General features: G+C 42.4%; 1 protein-coding gene across 2 annotated transcripts in view; it reads left to right on the top strand.

Moving 5' to 3' along the window:
* The window catches only part of GABRB2 (gamma-aminobutyric acid type A receptor beta2 subunit), a 628,852-nt gene that overhangs the window by 271,903 nt on the left and 334,107 nt on the right, over window positions 1–22,842 (top strand). For both annotated transcript variants that reach the window (XM_030211905.1, XM_030211904.1), the window contains exon 4: window positions 17,597–17,817. In XM_030211905.1, coding sequence (XP_030067765.1) covers window positions 17,597–17,817 — 221 coding nt within the window. The remainder of the gene's footprint in view (window positions 1–17,596; window positions 17,818–22,842) is intronic.

Genomic DNA, 22,842 nt, shown 5'->3' on the forward strand with positions numbered 1-22,842 from the left:
GAGGAAAGGGGTACTTAAGGGTTTACCGACGATAAACCCCAATAATGCCCTTACCCAGACGACATTGGACAGATTCGCCACTAGCACTCCTCGTCAAACCGGCTCGAGTTTGATTCCCGCGGGGGGAGAAAATGGTGGAGTTTCTCCCTCACAGGAAATAGTAACAACTTTGTCCTCGCCGGATGTTAACCCGCCGCCATGCCCTGCAGGACTCAGAAGTGGGCTAGAATCCCTTGAGACGTCCGAAAGTGGCGCAACGGGATCTCCTATCGTCGGAGCTCAGTCTGAAACCCTCGGAGATACCAGCAAAGTCGAGCTTGCGGCTCCCATGGCAGCAACATTAGACTCTATTCGGGAGGCTTTACAATCTTTGACTACCTCAGTTGCTCAAATGGTGAGTAAATTGGACTTTTTGACAAGTGCATTTGAAACTTTCAAAAAAGAATCGGCTGAAAACAATAATGCTGTACAACAAGATCTTTCCACTCTAAAGCAGAAGACAGAAGCCCTTGTTAAGGATAAATTAATGACTCATCGTAAGATTGAGCAGTTTGAAAACTATAATAGACGTTTAAATCTGTGTTTGTTGAATTTTCCCAGATCCATAGAAATGGACGCTATGACATTGTTTAAGAAGTATTTGGCTGAAATTCTTCAGTACTCTCCAGAATCTTTTCCTCCAGTTAATAAAATTTATTATTTGCCTGCTACAAAAAACTCTGGGAGTTTGAAGGAAACACAGGCAATACAGAATTTAACTGCTCTCTTAGAACGCTCTGAAATTGAAATACTTGAAAGAAGAACACTACTTGTATCATTGGTCTTTGAACAGGACTTAAATTCAATAATGAAACTTTACTTCAAAAATTTAACAAAAGTCTTTTTGGGTGAGAAAATATGGATATATCCTGATGTGGTAAAAACCACACAGGATAGGAGAAAAGCTTTTCTTTTATTTAGAGAGGATATTCGAAATTTGGGAGCTCGATTTACCTTGTCTTACCCGTGCAAATGCATGATAACTTACTTGGATAAAAAATATGTATTTTTCGAACCTGAGCAGCTGAAAGTTTTTGTAGAAATGAAGAAAATAACCAGATAGACTCTGATGTTAAGAGAACTAGGTTTAACGAATGTATAATAAGGAGTAAATCCGGCCTTTTATTTGTTTATTATAAGTTACCTTAGATTGAAATCCACCAGTTTTCTTTCCTCACGCCCCCACAATTTTCAAATGGTGGTCTAAGAAAGAGTATTGATTTTTTCTTTTTCCTTTTAATTTAAAGGAGTTGATATTGTATATTTTTGGAAATTATATGGTCTGTTTTTCTTTAGCAAGAGTTTAACTTGTATTATATTGAAACTATAAATAAATAAATTAAAAAAAAGAAATGTATTAAGTTATGTCCAATAAAAAAGGTATCATCTTATTTTCTTTTCCATGTTTTATTTTGTTTGATTTCTATTGATAACCAGGTACTATGGAAAATGTTAACAGCTTACAATACACTAACAGCAGATCAGCAGTTTCATGTTTGAGTAGTGTATACCATCTGGTCCAGGTGATTTATCACTCTTTAACTTGTTGATTTGGATCAGTACATCTTCCAAATTCCTCCACATAATCACCCTTGAAAACCATTTCCAACTACAGGTAGATCTCTTACATCTACTTCCATAAAGACAGTACTTTCATATTTAGCTTTAATTTTCAAAATAGTGTAACTGCTACCAAGCCTCAGTTCTATGGCAGTGCTTGGAGTAAACTGGTGACAAATCTTACGCACTATAACTTACAGCTACTCAAGTTAGTTAAAACAATAAAAGTTCATGTGTGATGGCAGCTGCAAGGTAGAACGCTGCAACTCTGCTCTGTACTTTTACTTGTTTCCTGTACTGGGCAAGCGGAAAGGGTATAAATCCACTGGTCCTTCAGGTCCTATGCGTCAGCATGTGACGTGGTTAGACTCCAAGTTTAGGGTCTGAAAGAGCCCTTGTGGCCTCATTGGGGATGGAAGTGTCAGTCCAAACTCACAAGACCCTCTGCCGCAATCTCAAGCACATGACTCTCCAGCTCCGGTGTTCATTGTCTCTAGCATTGTTAACGGTAACTGTGACTATGAGAAGGGAAAACACCACCTTGAGTGAGGAGATAGCAGCTTTGCCTGAGGGTTGTGGACCAGTGGATTTAGCGGCAGAAGTAGAAGAGAGGTTCATGAAAACACTGTGATGGCATTCCAGGCCTTTGAGGGTAAAGATAGAAGTTCTGGGACTGGGCCGGTCCTACCTGTAGTATCTGTAGAGGTTATTTCAGTTCCTCAGTCTATTTTAATTAAATCGCAGTGGTCATAATGGATGCCTTCTGAGAAGCAATTGTGGGGTTAGCAAATATTTTTGTGCCCCAAGTAAATAATTTGTCTCAGCAAATGTAAGGGTTTCAAGGAAGTTTAGATTCTCAAGTCGCATCAAATTACATTGAGGGTAGATACATAAGAAACTTTAAGGGGCCTGTAGTAGTGCAAGCGCGTCTTTTGGGCACATGCCGGGCCATTTTTTGCCACGTTCTGGAAAAAGGGCCTTTTTAGAGGGCTGGAAAATGGACGTGCAGCAAGATAAAAAAACAGCAAGTGTCCATTTTTGGCCTGAGACCTTACCACCACCCATTGACTTAGCGGTAAGGTCTTGCATACTACCCGGCCGGTAGGCTTTCAGTGCGCACGCACACTGCAATTTACCACTGGGTAAGCACCACACGGTAGGCAATAGAAAATATTTTCTACCATGTGTGTTTGATGCGCACCAAATTCAGAATTACTGCCCAGAGCATGCGGTAGCCGGGCGGTAATGCTGATTTGGCACATGCTGGATGCTCATTGGGACTTATGCACCTTTGTACAGGGGCCCCTCTAACAATTGTATACATCCATGATCAAAGATTTGGATTTCATAAGAAAAAAGTGGAAAATTTAGATAACGTGACCAGAAGTGTAAACTTGATTTTATAAACTTTCCTTGTCTTAGACTGTTTCTCCCCAACAGATCTTTAAGAAATCTAAGAAGTAACTGACTGATATTAGAAATTGCTGTTGATAAAATGCCTTCCTGCTCCAAGGTATATTACCTGCCATCTAGGTCTGATTCTCAGACTGTTCCAGTAACAAATAATGCTCTTTCACTTGATAAGACTCCATTAGGAAAGAGACTTTGACTTGGGACTTCACCCTTTTATATACGTTAATGATGTCACCATCTTCATCCCTCTTGATAATGATAGTCAAGACATATTTTCAGATACAAAGAGGGGATTGGATACTTACGTAAAATGGGCCGCAACCTTTAAGTTGAAACTTAACAGGGAATAAAAACAAAAATTTTGTTTGTTAGTAGTTCTTTTAGGCCTGTTTCTATTAATAGTTTCACAACTGATAGCATTACTTATACACTAGAAACTAGCTTAAAGATACTATGAGTGACTATTGACAACCATTTAACATTTGAATAACAAAGCACTGGCCACAACTACTAAGACTTTTTTAGAACATTATGGAAACTTAGAAAGGCTAGGGCTTATTTCTCTACTGAAACGTTTTGCTTATTAGCCCAAACACTAAGATACCCCCCCCACTTTTTTACAAAGCCTTTGAATGGGCTATATTGGCATTACCACACCAGCAGCTGCTTGTACAGCTTTGTAAAAGAGGAGGATAGATTATTCTAACATTGAATATGGAGGATGTAAAGGTACTGGATTAAAAAAACTTCAAACAGCAAAAACCACTGTGGCACGTATGATTTATAGGGTGTCCAAATATGAGAGAGTAACCTCTTGTTGTCATTACATTGGTTGGCAGTAGAAGCTTGTATTAAGTACATGAGTACATAAGCATAGCCATGCCGGGACAGACCAAGGGTCCATCGAGCCCAGCACCCTGTCTCCGACAGCGGCCAAAGGAACAAACAATTTGTCCCGCCCATCCCAGAAATAGTGGATTATTCCCACATCCATTCAATAAGATTCTATGGCCTTTTCCTCAAGGAAGTCGTCCAAACCTATTTTTAAAGTCCGCTAAGTCAACCGCCTTAACCACTTTTCCCGGCAACGAATTCCAGAGTCTAACTACGCGTTGAGTAAAGAAACATTTCCTCCGATTCGTTTTAAATTTACTACACTGCAGCTTCATCGCATGCCCCCTTGTCCTAGTATTTTTGTAAAGCGTAAACAGATGCTCCACATCGACCCGTTCCATTCCACTCATTATCTTATAGACCTCTATCAAATCTCCCCTCAGCCGCCTTTTCTCCAAGCTGAAGAGCCCCAGCCTCTTCAGCCTTTCCTCATAGGGAAGTCTTCCCATCCCCTGTATCATCTTTGTCACCCTTGTATGCAGCTTTTCTAATTCCACTATATCTTTTTTCAGGTGCGGCGACCAGAATTGAAGACAATACTCGAGGTGCGGTCGCACCATGGAGCAATACAACGGCAGAATAATATCCTTATTTTTGTTTTCCATCCCTTTCCTAATAATACCCAACATTCTATTTGCTTTCCTAGCTGCAGCACATTGAGCAGAAGGTTTCAATATCATCAACAATGACACCTAGATCCCTTTCTTGGACCGTGACTCCTAACACTGAACCCTGCATGACGTAGTTATAGTTTGGGTTCCTCTTTCCCACATGCATCACTTTGCACTTGTTCACATTAAACGTCATCTGCCATTTAGATGCCCAGTCTCTCAGTCTCGTAAGGTCCTCAATCTTCTCGTGATTTGACAACTTTGAATAACTTTGTGTCATCAGCAAATTTGATTACCTCACTAGTTACCCCCATCTCTAGGTCATTTATGAATATGTTAAAAAGCAGAGGTCCCAGCACAGATCCCTGAGGGACCCCACTAACTACCTTTCTCCATTGCGAATATTGACCTTTTAACCCTATTCTCTGTTTCCTATCTTTCAACCAGATTTTAATCCACAGAAAGACACTACCTCCGATCCCATGTCCCTCTAATTTCCTCTGTAGTCTTTTATGAGGGACCTTATAAACGCCTTCTGAAAATCCAAATACACAATAACAACCGGCTCACCTTTGTCCACATGTTTGTTTACCTCTTCAAAAATCCATGTTGACTTTGTCCCATTAGTCTATGCTTTTGAATGTGCTCTGTAATTTTGTTCTTGATAATTGTCTCTACCATTTTGCCCGGCACCGACGTCAGACTCACCGATCTGTAATTTCCCGGATCTCCTCTGGAACCTTTTTTAAATATCGGCGTTACATTGGCCACCCTCCAATCTTCTGGTACCACGCTCGATCTTAAGGATAAGTTACAAATCACTAACAGTAGCTCTGCCAGCTCATTGTTTAGTTCTATCAGTACTCTGGGATGAATACCATCCAGTCCAGGAGATTTGCTGCTCTTCAGTTTGCAGAACTGCTCCATTACGTCTTCCAGGTTTACAGATCCAACTCGTCAGCCTCGAATACCCTGTCCGGCACCTGTATCCCTCCCAAATCTTCCTCGGTGAAGACCAAGGCAAAGAACTCATTTAGTTTTTCTGCTATTTCTTTGTCTTCCTTGATCGCCCCTTTTACACCCCGGCCATCCAGCAGGCCAACTGATTCTTTTGCCAGCTTCCTGCTTTTAATGTATCTAAAATAATTTTTACTATCAGTTTTCGCCTCTAACGCTATCTTTCTTTCAAAATCCCTCTTTGCCTTTCTTATCAGCACTTTCCATCTGACTTGACATTCCTTATTCCGCTTCTTATTTTCTTCATTCGGTTCCTTCTTCCATTTTCTGAAGGATTCCTTTTTAGCTCCAATAGCCTCCTTTACCTCATTTTTTAACCATGCCAGCTGTCGTCTAGTTTTCCGTCCTCCTTTTCTGATACGTGGAATATGTTTGGCCTGGGCCTCCAGGATGGTGTTTTTGAACAGCATCCACGCATGTTGTAGGTTTCTAACCCTCTCAGTCCTTCCTCTAAGTTTTTTTTTTACCGTTCTTCTCGTTTTATCATAGCTTCCTTTTTTTAAAGTTAAACGCTAACATATTTGACTTCCTAGGTTTACCTTTCTGAAAGCAAATTTGAAAGGCGATCATGTTATGATCACTGTTGTCAAGCGGTCCCCGGACCGTTACCTCATGTACCAGATCATGCGCTCCACAAGTGACTAAGTCTAGAATTTTTCCTTCTCTTGTTGGCTCCTGTACCAGCTGTTCCATAAAGCTGTCCTTTTATTTCATCAAGGAAGTTTATCTCCCTAGCGTGCCCTGATGTTACATTAACCCAATCTATATGGAGGTAATTAAAATCACCCATTATTATTGCGTTGCCTACTTTTATTAGCGTCACAAATTTCCTTTTAACATGACTACGTCTGTCTGCTCATCCTGGTCGGGCGGATGGTAGTACACCCCTATCAACGTCCTTTTCCCCTTAACACTTGGAATTTCGATCCAGAATGATTCCAAGGGGTCTGTTGTTTCCTGCAGAATTTTCAATCTATTTAATTCAAAGCTCTCGTTAATATACAGTGCTACTCCTCCCCCAGTCCGGTCCACCCTATCACTACGACAGGGGCGTAGTTACGGGTGGGCCTGGGTGGGCCCAGGCCCACCCAATTTCAGCCCAGGCCCGCCCAGCGCCAGCCCCAGCACCCATTGCCGGCCACTGCTGCTTTTCCTGTTGAGCAGCAGGGCCGGCGCTACAAAAAAGAAGAAGCGCTAACGGCGCTAAGGACGAGAAATGTTTAAAAAAAAAAAAAAAGCGCGGCACCGGCAGGCACTGTCTCGGCAGCCTTAAGGCATTGGCTGCTGAGGCATTGGCTGCTGAGGCATTGGCTGCTGGCTCGCAGGCTCCTCCCGTCTGCTCATTGAAAAGGGTGTTAGGCTATTAAATACATTTTCTGAAATCTGATGCACTGAAAAGCAGCACTTTACCCTGTGTGACAAATGCATCTGATTAGCGTGACTAAATTTTGCTGGGGGAGGGGGGTAGAGAGAAAATTTTGTGCCCACCCACTTTGGGTTCAGGCCCATCCAAAATTGGCAGTCTGGCTACGCCACTGCACTACGATATAATTTGTACCCTGGTATGACAGTGTCCCACTGGTTATCCTCCTTCCACCAGGTCTCAGAGATGCCTAGTATGTCCAATTCTTCTTTCAGTGCAATATATTCCGATTCTCCCATCTTATGTCTTAAGCTCCTAGCATTTGCAAATAGACTCTTCAAGCTAGGCTTGTTATTCCTTATTGCAGCATGTTGATTACTTGACAGTACTAAAGCTATCTTTTGTCCGTTTTTTGTTTTTTTTCACTTATGGACATTGAATCCACTATAGTCTCTTTTTCATACTCACTATCAATAAACCCTGTCTTCTCAGTTTGGGCGATATCTTTGCAAGATACCTTATTCCGAACCATACACTTTTGTGCGACTGTCGGTCTCCCCCCCCCCATTCCTAGTTTAAAAGCTGCTCTATCTCTTTTTTAAATGTTGATGCCAGCAGCCTGGTTCCATCCCAGAATGTTGCCCAGTTGATTATATTAAATCATTGTATATTATATGGTACTGTTCTGAGTTACATGCAGGGCCTTTTAGATTTATCTAAACAGAATGCTAGAGCTCACTCGAGATTTTTTTTAATTCATTAACCTGGTTGATCTGGGCCTCTTCTGTACAGGATAGCAATCTGGCCAACTCCAGAGTGTTTTTAAAAGTATACATTCTGCTTGGTTTTCAGATCAAATGACTAAATGGTGGAATCTGTTACCCTTGGAAATAAGGTGTCAGGAAAGGTACTCTTCATTTTGTAAAATGTAAAAAAAAAAAAAAATCTTGTTTTTGTCAACAAGTAATTAGATATATTGTTGTTAACAACCCTGCATTTTGATGACTTAGGATTGTATAGATCTATACTCTTATCCCTTATCTTTGTTTGTTCTTTTGAAATTGGCTATGAGTCACATTGACTTTTAATGACTAATGTGAGATATAAGTGTCAATAAATGTCAAATATGGGAGATCTTACACGGATTTTGGAGACATCAGATTTAGAGCTTGTATCAACTACTTTATTGGTGACATTTCCTTTATTGCCTGATAAGGAGTGGGTATTGAGGATGTATTTTCCCTATCGGCACAAGTTCTTTCATAACTTGAAGCTTTGTCCTTATCCTGATATCTATAAAGTGACACAGAGAAAGCAGAAGCAATTTTGTTATTGTGACCAGGGGTGCTGCAAATAGGTGCCATTTTTTTCCCTGTAAATGTGTGGAGAGGCACTAGGCCCAAAATATGTTTTCTTTTTTCATTCTCAATTTTCTTGGCTGCTAAGAGTTTCTGTAGCACTCTCTGAGTTGGTTCCTGTGAATACCTCGTAAAAAAAAAGTCCCTATTAAATAATTTTGTGCTACTGATTCTGGCACACCAAATGCCATGAAGCCTATTCATTTCCTATGGGCTTCATCGCACTTGCTGCGTGGTAAGCGCTAGCTTGGCTTTGGAAAATGAACCCTGTGTGATTTTCCCACTAACATTCCATGAGTCTTGAACCTCTCCTAACACTGGAGACTATTGGGTTCATTTTCCAAAGAGAAGGACATCCATCTTTTGACATAAATCGGAAGATGGACGTCCTTCTCCCAGAGATGTCCCAATCGGTATAATCGAAGCTCGATTTAGGACGTCTTCAACTGCATTCTGTCGCAAGGATGGCCAAAGTTCAAGGAGGCGTAGCGAAGATGGGACTTAGGCATGCCTAACACTTGGACGTCCTTGACTCATAATCGAAAAAAACAAGGACATCCCTGATGAGCACTTGGACGTTTTCACCCGGACCTGTTTTTCTTACAACTAAGGCACAAAAAGGGGCCCGAAATGACCAGATGACCACCGGAGGAAATCGAGGATGACCTCCCCCTTACTTCCCCAGTGGTCACCAACCCCCTCCCACCCTCAAAATAATCTTTAAAAATATTTTGTGCCAGTCTCAGATGTCATACTCAGGTCCATGACAGCAGTATGCAGGTCCCTGGAGCAGTTTTAGTGGGTGCAGTACACTTCAGACAGGCGGACCCAGCCCCCCCCTACTTGTTACATGTGTGGAGGAAACAGCAAGCCCTCCAAAACCCACCCAAACCCACTGTACTCACATCTAGGTGCTCCCTTTCACACGTAAGAGTTATGGTAGTGGTGTACAGTAGTGGGTAGTGGGTTTTGGGGGGCTCAGCACATAAGGTTAAGGGAGCTCTGTTCCCCTGGAGCAATTTATGAAGTCCACTGCAGTGCCCCCTAGGGTGCCCGGTTGGTGTCCTGGCATGTCAGGGGGACCAGTACACTACAAATGCTGGCTCCTCCCACGACCAAATGGCTTGCATTAGGACGTTTTTCACATGGACATCTTTGGTTTCAAAAATCGCAGAAAATCAGAAATGTCCATGTCTAGGAACGGTGAAATGTAAGGATTTGGACGTCCCTTTCGAAAATGCCCCTCTATAGGTTTTTCCTGCAATGGCTACCCCCTTACCTTTTACAAAACCACGCTAGCATCTTTCGGTTCGTTAATGTCAACATAGTCCATTCTCTCATTCAAAGTGAATGAGTGTGTCTGCATTACTTTGTGGCTGTGTTAAAGGGGGGGAAGTAGTATTTGTTTTTTTGTTTACTTTCCTTTTTTAACCTTTACCGGAGCTGTTGATAGTTGTAAATTGCAAAAATAATAAAATGTAAAAAACAATAAAAGTTAGCGCACAATAGAAGAAAAACAACCTAAACCACAAACATAAGCCAACTTTTGATCCATGCCTGCCAGTATTTCTTGAAAATAAACAGACTTCCTTTTTTTCTCTCTCTTTATATTTTAGCACACACTCATACTCTGAAGTTTATCAATCTGTAATGTCCCCTTGGGGTGACTCTGAGTCCAGGGTCAACCTGGCTGGAGTCTCCTTGAGCCCTCATGTGTTTGGCACCTGGTGTCTCCAGCTGGGGAAGAAACGTGTTAGCAGATGGGATTACCCTCTTCTTCTCCTAGGAAACCCCCCCTAAAGTAAGATATGAACAATGCTGGCTAAAATATTCAAAGTTCTATTTACAGTTTTGGCTATATAAAACACCTTAAGGTATTGGATAATGAGAAATACTTGTGATAATCAACTTAGTAAAACTTCTAAGTGAATGACATTCAATGAACAACCTATTAATCAGTCTTAAATAAATGCGAAACCAATTAGTCTCTTTTCAAATGTAGCAACTTTGAAAATCTCCGTTTATTTATTAAGTCTTTGCATAGGAATTGCAGTATTACTTAACTTCCCCTTACTGCTTCTCTTAGTCTTTTCCCCTGTCCATCCTCACCTGGTCCCTAACCCTCACTCTCCTGCTGGAATGCTCTGGACCAGTGGCTGCTGGACATCCAATGAAGGCTGACTCTGTCAGTCTTGGCCAGTTTCTGCTGCTGAGCTCTGAGTGCCAATTGCGCTCCCAGGAGCTTTCACCTCCGCTGGGCTCTGAATGCTGACTGCACTTGCGGGACCCTCTGCTTCTGCTGGGCTCCAAATGCTAATTGTACTCCAGAAGCCTCTGTCTCCTGCAGACTCCAAATGTTGATATGACCCCCTGGGGTCTTTCTGCATCAGGGGTCACAGTGATGACGTGGAAACTTGGGGAATAACTCGAATATATTCCTCTACAATATATTACCTCACGTCTCATATAGTAAAAGCTAAAAAGCAACAAGGCACTTTCACTTTCTGTATCCAAACACTTAGACAGTTCTGTATGTAAATTCTAATTAATGCCTAACTTTTTAGGCATGGTTTACAGAATACACCTAAGCATATTTTCCTTCGGCGCTGATTTTTTTAGGTGACATATATAGAATCTGGCCCTATAACTGCAAAGTCGGTGTGGTAACTCTTGTGGGGTGTGATCTGCATTTGCCCTGTAGATAGCGCATGGTAAATGCATTGGCATTGACTAAGGATTTCCTTGCTATGTTAGTGATGGAGCAGGAGCAATCTCTAGATGCTTCTGCTCCATTCCTGGCTTGGGTTCAAAAGGCAACTTAGATGCTTAGCAGTATCCAATTCGTAGCAGTAGCCACTAAAATAACTGGGCATATTTATTTTGGCACCCCAAGTTCCATTATATAATACAAGAGTAACATGGTATTGCCATGTTTTTCCTGTTATTCTCAGTGAGCAATTTACATATCTTTCCCACTATGCCTACACGATGCCCACACGAACACCATCCATAGAGCTGGCATATATGTGAGCACCTAAATACAATATGGACACATATAGGACTAGATTCTGTATAAGGTACCGATAACATTTTGCGCTAAGCACTATTCTATAAACAGCACTCAAGGTTGGGTGCCATTTATAGAATAGCGTTTGGCACCAGGATCTGCATCCAATTTTAGGTGAGAGGGATTACACCAAGTAAAACCTGGTGGAAATTTTCATGCCTAAATTTTGTGCGGATCTTCCTTATTCTATAAAACTGCGTGTAAATTCCAGAAACACCCCAGATCCACCCATGGTCCTCCCATGTCCATGCCCCCTTTTATTTTAAGCATGGATCCTGGTGCCTATAAATGTGCCAGTATTCCAGCTACACACTATTCTATAAAGTGGTGCTCAAGTATGATGATGTGTAGTGTAAATATGGTCGTGAGCATGTGCATAGTAATGCTCATAAATTATAGAATTATTATACGCATTATACGCATGCTTTTCAACAATCAAGGTGTTCGATGTCTGGTGTAAGTGGTCATGCCTAAATATGTATTTGCCTTGCTATGCTGATATCCTATAAAGGAAAGTAGGAGGAGAAGTAGAAATACTACAAGAATTTCATAAATATCTTAATGAGAAGGTGAGAATTTGGTTTTATGTGTTTTTATATATTATCCAGTCAATTGTCAGCCAGCAGTGGTAGCATTTTTTAAGCTCTGATCATTGCCAGTCAAATTAAGCCTGTATATTCAATGCAACGCCATGTGTGGGCACTGGCATTGAATATCCAGGGCTATCTGGACATCTGCTGGCCACCGGCTCTTATGCGGATCCCAGCCAATATTCAGCCTGGACCTGCATAAGACATTCAGGTCCCAGCTGAGTATTGACCAGATCCGCATTAGGGATCCCCCCCCCCCCATTCTGATCCTACCCTGATCCTCCCCTCAGTCATGAGCTCCTCCCTATACCCTTCTCCAATAGCTAAGCTCCCCTGTCCAATGCCCACCACCCATCTCCCTCCTCACAGCACCCCCAAAGACCCCCTGAGGTTTCACCACCCACCCATCCATACAGTAGCACCCCCCTCCCAGGGCCTGTCTTCTAGTAGTCTAGGGGAGGTCTTTAGCAAACTCCACTCACTCCTGTATCAAAATGGCTGCTGTTGCAACCTCTAGTGGCAGTTTTGCAGGGGAACCTAGTTGGGGAGCTAGACTCATGGGAAGAGACTGGGAATTGTAAGGGGGGAACACAATATGCTTCTGGAGGAGGGAGGAAGGGGAGATATGAATCGGGGGTGGGCTCAATGCTTTTGAGGGGGTCAGGAGGGGGATGGCAATGCAGAGACAGGTGGAAAGGAGCCCACAGGTCTTCAAGCCATTACCAGGAAGTTGTCCAGGCACCAGCCAAAGACAGAACTGTTTTTAATGTGATCCTATCTGTCCAAATATTTTAAAGGTATTAATCCGCAAACATGCCTATTCTGGAGATGGGAAGGTGGTAGAACTAGAGGACATGAAATGAGGTTGAAGGGGGGCAGACTCAAGAAAAATGTCAGGAAGTATTTTTTCACGGAGAGTGGGTGGATACTTGGAATGCCTCCCGCAGAAGGTGGTGGAGATGAAAACGGTAATGGAATTTTAAAAATGTGTGGGATAAACATAAAGGGATCCTGTTCAGAAGGAATGGATCCTCAGAAGCTTAGCAGAGATTGGGTGGCAGCACCGGTGGTTGGGAGGCGGGGCTAGTGGTTTGGAGGCAGAGCTAGTGCCAGGCAGACTTCTTTGGTCTGTGCCCTGAAAATGGCAGATAGAAATCAAGGTCAGGTAAACTCATATGTGCTAATTTATATGTGTATCTTGTTGGGCAGACTGGATGGACCGTACAGGTCTTTCTCTGCCATCATCTACTATGTTACTATATCCAGTTATTCAGTGGTACTACCTGGTAATGTGCCACAGAATATCATCAGACAGCTGGATGCAGGTGATTTAACCAGGCAGGGGCCTGTCCTGCCTGGTTAAATCATTTTGAATATTGACCCCATTTATTTATTAAATTTAATTTTTGTTAATTACTCTGTTATCACATTTTTTACACATTGTATATCATGTGTGCTGTTCTTTGATCCATTTTAATACTTTGAGAATATTGCTTCTTCCTTTTTACACACAACTTCCAGACAGACCAATGTACCCAGGCTAAACCACAATCTACCTGAGTAGATGGCTTTGAAAATTGTCTGTGTTTTTTCTTTGATCTAATGTACTGTATCTTATGCCTAAAAGTGGTGGAGTGTTTGAAGGTGTTTTATCAATTTGATTTTTTCCATTTCTCATTAAAACTTATCATTCAATTATTAGTGATGTGATGTGGGAACAGATGTAGCAGAGTCCTATTTATAAACAGTCCAAATGCACTGTACACATTGGATGCAGCATCCCTGCAAAAAGCACTATGTTTGTCTTTTTTTCTATAATTTATTGGTATTGTCTTTGTGGAACTGTAATTTTATTCTGTTTTGCTTTATTATTTTCTTTGAGCTTGCTTTTTTCTTTGAATAGCAAGCATAAAGGTGTTTTTAAAAAAGAAATTGTTAATAGTTTTTAATTTGTACGTTAGTTTATATCTTCTCCCAACTCAGTGTATAGTTCTAGAATTCTTTGCCAGAGCAAGTGGTAAAAGCAGTTAATGCAGCCGGCCTTAAAGGAAGGTTTGGACAAATTCCTGGAGGGAAAGTCCATAAACCGTTATTAAGGTAGACCTGGGGAAAGCCACTATTCATCCTTGGGATTACATAGCATATAATCTTTCTACTTTTAGGAACACTGGCCACTGCTGGAAACGGGACACTGGGCTAGATGGACCCAATAGAACAACTCATATTGTTATGTGTATTTGTATTACCTTACACTCAACACTTAGGTTTATTTATTTTTGTTTGTGGTCTTGTTACATAAACTATTTAATACTTCTCTATGGGAGGCATTTTCGCAAATTAATAAAGATGAATAGACATTGAACATTAATGGGTCAATATTCAGTGGCATGTATCTGGATAAATGCTGCCAGCAGCACTATCCAGACAGTGCCATTGACTATCATTACATACCGACTTGACAATATATAGATAGTAAATCTTCAAAAAAAAACACTCACTAAATAATCAACCAGTGCATAAATATGAATTATCCATAGAGTAGGAAAAAGTCTCTGAAGTAAATATGCACCCCTTTTAGTAAATATGCTACTCATTCCATCATAGGCATAAAACCCTCTCCTGCCAACATTATTTTTTTGAAAAGATATACAGTGCAATCCGTTTAAGTGCAAGGGTATGGGACCAAAGAAATACATGCAGTTTAACCGGAGCGTGAACTTGACCGTTGTGACCCAAAGAAGCTTGACATCTGATAAACATATGTACAGTACTGTTATATGTACAGTATATAGTCTCCGTTAACTGACGTTATACAGTCTCCGTTAACTGATGTTAGGCTTACCTGAAGTAACCAGTCATAGTCCTCTGTACACTATTGTGTCTGTGAGTTCCATAGACTACATCTGCCAGACAGTAAAAACTGTCATAGCACTGACATCCAGTAGCCTCCAGATAGGCCCGCACGGTGTTGAGACTCTCCAGCGCACTTGAAAAGTGGCAGGAGGTTGTTGAATTTCATCAGCATGTGCATCGCTGCTCATTTCATCATCTGTTTCATCATCAGCCATTGCCTGCGTGTAGGCGCATATCTCAACATCAGTGCTGTCTTCAGCTATTTGTAGATCGTAATCAACAGCTATGTAGTGATGAAAAACCTCTTCAGTAACACCGCCTGGGATGTCAATAGCCTGTTCATCTGACGCGTTTGCAACAGCTGTATCTGTTTCGTCCCTCTTCACATCCTTAATAAAGCTTGCCCGCTTGTAGCAGTTCACAATGGTTGCCTGTGTAACATGATTCCAGGTTTCTTTCTGCATATGTAGGGAATCCAACAGTGATAGATTACGAGTCAGTTCAACAGCACGTTTATCCTTGCCAGTCTGGTCATCCATAACGCTCATCAGACGACTTAGCACAAGAGCCCGATAATGTTTTTTGACATTAGCTATTATGCCCTGATCCATAGGTTGGATCAGAGAGGTAGTGTTTGGTGGCAGGAAGACCACCTTGACGTTAGCCTGACATCATCACTGTGTGCAGCACAATTATCACAAAGCAACAAAATGTGATGCTTTTGTGCCCGCATTCTAGTGTCTAACTTCTTTAGCCACTGCTTAGTCATCCATGAATTTGCTTTAGCCTCGTATGACACAGGAAGTCGCTTAACATTCTTGAAGCAATGGGGCTGTTTGCTTTTTCCAATGACGAGTGGTTCCAACTTCTCACTCCCATCCATATTGCAGCAAAGGAGGCTCGTCAGTCGGGCCTTCGACGTTTTATTTCCTGTAGTTTTGGCTTGTTTGAATGCAAGTGTTCCATCAGGAATCGCTCACCAGTACAGACCGTTTTCGTCAGCATTGAAAATGTCACGAGGTGCAAACTTGTTCAAGATGGTAGGAAGAACTTTCAGCACCAAAGTCATCAGTGTCTTGTTTTTCACCATGCTGTTTCTTGAATTTTATGTTGTTCCTCTCCTTCCATCTTTCCAACCATCCAACAGTGGCTTTGAATTCCGTTAGTCCAAGACTTTCAGCTAGCTGATTAACTTTCTCCATAAACAGTGGACCACTGACAGGAAACTGTCTGCTCCTGACTTGAGAAAACCACCGAAGAAGAGCATCTTCTACATCCTCAGCTTTTCCCACCCGTTTACATTTCCTGTGTGGATTTGTATTGTTTTGCCAGTCTTCCAGAAGCTGATCTTTCTGCTTCAAGATACGTGAAATTTGACTGGGATTGACACCATATTCTTTAGCAGTAGATGCTTAACTTTGCTTGTATGCTAATTTTTTAAGAACTTCTATTCGTTCAGCCAGTGTTAAAGTCTTACAGTTGCGCGATGACGACGACGACTCCAGTGTACACTCTAACAACTTTCTTTCGCTTATTCTGCCTGTGGCAGTTAACCAATGAGATTTCAAATTTATTGCCCCTTTGTCACATGCCAATCAGCTTCCATATTCCATGCGTGCACTTATGCTGAGTTTTTCCTGCAGAGGAGCGGTCTTAAACCATGCATATAAGCGAATCTTGCACTTATCAGTGGTGCACTAAACCAAAATTTGTCCCCATAGAAATTGATGGCGCCAAAAACGGGACCGAAGTACGGCATGTAGTTAAACAGAGCATGCACTTATCCAAAGTGCACGTAAATGTAGTGCACTGTATATATTTTTTAAAACAAAACACATTCTCATATGTATATATAGTAGAATTTAAAGAGTGTTCAACACACAAATCACCCAATAAAGCATGCATAAGTCACCTCAAACCAAACACTTATCTTGCTGTATGTGTCCCATGACAACATTCCTCTGGGTGTTGTAGTAGACACCTCAAATGTCAAACCCCCTCTATTCAGTCCAACAAGGCCCTTGTTTCATAATGACTTTCTCTATTGCTTCATTAGGGTATGAACAGATCACTATCCTGCTGAAGCAACAGAGAAATTAGTTGTGAAACAGGGGACTGAACGGAGGCATTTGACATATTTTGAGATGTCTACAACACCCAGAGGAATTTTGTCATGGGACCCACAGAGCAAGATGGTTTGAAATGACTTATGGATGGTTTAAGGGGTGCATATTTACTTCTGAGGCTTTTTCCTCTACAGCTAATTTGTATTCATGCACTGTTTGATTATTTAGTAAGTGGTTTTTTTGGTGATTTGTATTGTCACTCATTGCTCGTTTTGTGAGTATGTAGATAGTAGCAGGGTGAGCAGGGATTTGATTGAGCCAGAGTTTTGTGATTAGCAGGAATATTCAGGGGAGTAGTTACTAATATTCATTAAGGAAATAACTCACAAGTTTTGCCTCTTAGTTTGCCTTAAATGGAAAAATAAAAATGATCATCTAGTGGGGATATGAGGACCATTTCTGTTCCATATCTGGGTCTGAATCCAGATTAATATTGGTCTAGCCAGTTTCTCTCTTCTAGCCAATCACTGAGTTGAACACAGACTGTTTGTTCTATGAGTTTTCCTAGAAATGTGATGTTGAGTACTGGCCGGTAACTTTCAAATTAAAAATAAAATCTGATGCCCCAGAAATGGGATCCGGAGGTAGTGCCAGGTTGATGCATAGCAAAGTACTGCTGCTTTGTAAAAGGGCCTATAGTAATTAATGCCTAATCTAATGTAATCCACAGTCTTATGGGCTTTTCTTTGTTTTTTGCCTTCACAGGATTACACTTTGACAATGTACTTTCAGCAAGCCTGGAGGGATAAAAGGCTTTCATATTCAGTTATACCTTTAAATCTTACATTGGATAATAGAGTTGCTGATCAGCTCTGGGTTCCTGATACATATTTCCTCAATGACAAGAAGTCTTTTGTTCATGGTGTCACTGTCAAGAACAGAATGATTCGCTTGCATCCTGATGGGACAGTACTTTATGGACTCAGGTCAGTACTTGAAATTTTCTTATCCAGTTCTAATACTAACAGTTTCCAGCTGAACATGGTAATGATGGCATGGTTTGTGTACTAGGGCTATTACACCCAATTTAATCTGTCAGCGCACACTTGCTACAACTAGGTAAATCAGTGTTCCCATACTGTGCGCCATGGCGAACTCACAAGGGTGCCATGGAGAGAGATGTGTTATGCAGTTATGGATGCAGTGAATACCGGGCCCTGCTGTGCCAGAGGTTCAGTATCAGCATAAGGCTGTAAGGGAGCAGCGAATCCTCCCCCCCCCCCCCCAAAAGAGGATGAGGAGCTACAGTACAAAGGTTCCCGGAAGTGATTCCCACACACTGCCTGTCTTTAACTCGGGGCAGAATGCATCAGAGAGGAGGCTTCCAGGTTAGCAGCAGGTAGCGTATGGGAATTGCTGCTGCTATTGGGGACACATTGAAGTGAGAGGAAGAGTTGTAGGTGGGGTAGGGGAGCGAAGGAGCGATGCTGCATGGGGGGAGGGGGCAGAATTGTTGGTGTGCAAGGGAGGAAAGGAGAGGAGCAGAAAAGGGATAGTGAGGGAAAGAGATGCTGCATGGAGGGGGGAGAGCGTCAGAATTGTTGGGGTGGAGGGGGAGGAAGGGAGAGATGCAGCAAAGGGATGGTGAGGGGTGAGAGAGGGATAAATCTTGTATATATAGTTGGAGGGAAGGGAAAGATGGTACACAAGGGAGAGAGGTAGAAATATTGGACATGATAGTGGAGGGGAGGAAAGGAGAGATGCTGCATGAGGTGTTGAACCTAGGGCACAAGAGAGGGAGAGAGAGAGAGAGAGAAGGAGGCAGACGCTGGATGGAAAGGGGGGAAGAGAAGGAGGGCATGTGTGGGCATGCTACTGATTTGCTCTGGAGCTCAGGCCTTAGGCAGTGGACCTCTTCAGTTGGCGGAGCTTAGGCATCCCCACCAGCAAAGGAAGGACTCAATACCGTTGGGAGCGGCGTAAGCATTGGTGGCAGGGGTGGGGGGAGGACCTGAGAGGAAATGTATAGTTTAGGGGTGCCGTGATCAGAGAAAGTTTGGGAACCATGTTTTTGAGAATTGATGAAATTTAAATCCTTTCTTTTAGTTATCATGTAAGTTTCCGGTGATATTCTTGGGGGCTTTGGCAATCTTTTTGTGGTATAAAGAGAAAATGCAACCTTGGCAGCATAGCACAAAAAATCAGGGAGTGTGTTTGTGTTTAAGGGAATGCTTATTGTTAGAATTCAATACAGTTTGCATTTTGGTTGTATTTGAAGGCCATATTGGAACGATATCTCTACTGCTGGAGCTGGAAACATCCATGCTGTGTCTAAAGTAGCAGAACTATCAATACAGTGAGCCTGTTCACTATGGCTCCATATTGGCATTTGTTCTCACAGATTGAATGCTCTGGTACGCTTTCAAGTTTTTGGAGTTTGTTTGGTGGGACTGAACCCTCTAGAATCTAGAATCTGGAATCAGGGTTCTGGGACTTGCGCCTGCTAAAGTATGGGTTGCTGGTTTTCCAAACAGCAGTTTCTCCCTCAGTTCTGTGAAAACTCCTCCCCACCTTCTACCCCAGAATTTACAGAAAACAGAGTGTTCAAAGACAATCAGGTTGATAACTAAGCAAAGTAGTTTGAAACACTAATATAGGATTGAAATGCTATCAGAGGCCAAATTACCCAGCCACAATGAGCTGGCATCCAAAAGATAACAGGAGAAACAAGTAAAACACTTTGTAGTCCAGTTGTCCACTGTGAAATTTTGGAAAATCAGCTCTCCTATTTCATTCCCTGAGGGCTCTAAAGGTAAGATAAATCTTTACTTGGGATGAGAAGCATCTCAACCATCTGATTTGTGTATGCAATATTGGAAACAACGGTTTTTAGAACCCTGCTGGGACTGTATCCCTTCCCAGGCTCTCTGGTTCCAAACTCACAGGTTGATGATCAAATTCCCCGCACTGCTCCGGAACAGTGGAGGGAATTAAAGCCCCGATGATCAAAACTAATAGCATGCAAATTTATACACGCACAGGGGATCCATTTTACTTTCCCATACTAATAGAACAGAAACCTTCTCTGAAGCGCTCAGTTCTCTTCTTACCCCATTCCCCCTCTCCCCATGTAAAAGGCCCCTTCCATTGAAAAAACCTGCACTTCTAGGGGGCCCAATATAATGCACCCCATCCTTATCCACTTCTGTAGAATGGCTTAAAGTGTTGTAAAACATGTCTAGGTGGTGTCATTCAGAGTACAATGGTCTGTTAGGGAGAGTACTCTCCTGTCCAACTTGTTGGCGGCAATAATAAGACAAACAAAATAAAGGTGTTCATTTTGAAATTACACGGCAACTAAAACTACAATGATCAAATTAGATCTACTATGAAAAAAGAACACACACATCTAAAATATAGAAATTTCCGAGAGAAAGAGAATGTGAAAAAATCACGTTTATCCAGCCCTTCAATGTAATTATGATGTGCCAGCAAAAACACTTTCCAAAAATATGTACAATAAAATGAGTCATCCAAAAACAAGTGGAAGAAAAAGTAGCTGAATCAAAAAGAAGGGGCCAAGAATATTAAGTAGCAACAATAAAAGAAAGACGGAGTGTGTTTTTAATGTGGGCCTCCAGAAATGTTTTCTTTTGTGAGATGAAGTGGTTGGATGCCACAGAGACCTTTTTAGTTGAATGGGGAGGATGGGAGGTGGTTTGGTTAACCTACTACTACTACTACTACTATTTAGCATTTTTATAGCACTACAAGGCTTACGCAGCGCTGCACAAACATAGAAGAAAGACAGTCCCTGCTCAAAGAGCTTACAATCTAATAGACAAAAAATAAAGTAAGCAAATCAAATCAATTAATGTGTACAGGAAGGAGGAGAGGAGAGTAGGTGGAGGCGAGTGGTTATGAGTCAAAAGCAATGTTAAAGAGGTGGGCTTTCAGTCTAGATTTAAAGGTGGCCAAGGATGGGGCAAGACGTAGGGGCTCAGGAAGTTTATTCCAGGCGTAGGGTGCAGCGAGACAGAAGGTGCGAAGTCTGGAGTTGGCAGTAGTGGAGAAGGGAACAGATAAGAAGGATTTATCCATGGAGCGGAGTGCACGAGAAGGGGTGTAGGGAAGAACAAATGTGGAGAGATACTGGGGAGCAGCAGAGTGAGTACATTTATAGGTTAGAAGAAGGAGTTTGAACAGGATGCGAAAACGGATAGGGAGCCAGTGAAGCGACTTGAGGAGAGGGGTAGTATGAGTAAAGCGACCCTGGCGGAAGATGAGACGGGCAGCAGAGTTTTGAACCGATTGGAGAGGGGAGAGGTGACTAAGTGGGAGGCCAGCAAGAAGCAGATTACAGTAGTCTAAACGAGAGGTGACAAGAGTGTGGATGAGGGTTTTGGTAGAGTGCTCGGAAAGAAAGGGGCGGATTTTACGGATGTTGTAAAGAAAGAAACGACAGGTCTTGGCGATCTGCTGGATATGAGCAGAGAAAGAAAGAGAAGAGTCAAAGATGACCCCAAGGTTTTGAGCTGAGGACACAGGGAGAATGAGAGAGCCATCAACAGAAATAGAAAATGGGGGGAGCGGGGAGGTGGGCTTGGGGGGGAAAATGAGAAGCTCGGTTTTGGTCATATTTAATTTCAGGTGGCGTTGAGACATCCAGACAGCAATGTCAGACAAGCACGCTGAAACTTTGGTTTGGATGCAAGGTGAGATATCAGGGGTAGAAAGGTAGATTTGGGAGTCGTCAGCATAGAGATGGTAGGAAAAGCCATGGGATGAGATTAATGAACCAAGGGAAGAAGTGAGCTGGCATCCAAAAGATGCCAAAAGAGGAGGGGACCAAGAACAGAACCCTGAGGTACGCCGACAGGCAGAGGGATAGAAGTAGAAGAGGATCCACCAGAGTGAACTCTAAAGGTGCGGAGGGAGAGGTAGGAAGAGAAGCAGGAAAGGACAGAGCCCTGGAATCCAAGTGAGGACAGGGTATCGAGAAGTATGCTGTGATCGACAGTGTCAAAAGCAGCGGAAAGATCAAGAAGAATGAGGATGGAATATTGACCTCTGGATTTAGCAAGTAATAGGCCATTGGAGACTTTAGTAAGCGCAGTTTCGGTTGTGGAGAGGGCGAAAACCAGATTGTAGTGGGTCAAGAATAGCATGTGAGGAGAGAAAACCAAGGCAACGGTGGTGAACAGCACACTCAAGTAATTTGGAGAGAAAAGGGAGGAGGGAGATGGGTCGGTAATTAGAGGGACAAGTAGGGTCAAGTAAAGGCTTCTTAAGGAGAGGTGTGACCACAGCATGTTTAAAGGCAGTAGGGACAGTTGCAATGGAAAGTGAGAGGTTGAGAATGTGACAGATAAAAGGAATAAGAGCAGGTGAGATGGCATTAAGAAGGTGGGTGGGAATGGGATCAGAGGAACAAGTGGTACATTTTGAGGAAGAAAGGAGAAGTGTAGTTTCCTCTATAGTAACTTCAGGAAAGGAGGAAAAGGATTGAGGGGAACGGACTAGTGGAGGGAGAGGTGGCGAGGTAGAGAATTCAAGGTTTATCTTTTGAACCTTGTCGTGAAAGAATTCAGCAAGGGTCTGAGGAGATAATGAAGGGGGAGTTGGGGGAGGGGGCACCTTGAGGAGAGAGTTCAATGTGGTGAAGAGAAGTCGAGGGTTAGAGCCAAGAGAGTTGGTCAGTTGGATATAATAATCCTGTTTGGCGCATAAAAGAGCAGATTGGAAGGAGATCAGCTTGAACTTAAAGTGTAAGAAATCAGCAAGGGCCCGAGATTTCTGCCAGAGGCATTCGGCGGAGCGGGTACAGGAACGTAGGCAGCGGATATTAGAAGTCAGCCAAGGTTGGGGTTTTGTATGCCTTATAGGGCGGGTCATCAAAGGTGCAAGAGTGTCTGAGGCAGAGGATAGTGTATTGTTGTAAGAAGAAACAGCCTTGTTGACAGACGTGGATGGTGGCACAGTAGAGAGGAGGTTTGAAACATGGGAGGATA

Source organism: Microcaecilia unicolor, chromosome 8 (assembly GCF_901765095.1).
Source record: "Microcaecilia unicolor chromosome 8, aMicUni1.1, whole genome shotgun sequence".
Lineage (NCBI taxonomy): Eukaryota > Metazoa > Chordata > Amphibia > Gymnophiona > Siphonopidae > Microcaecilia > Microcaecilia unicolor.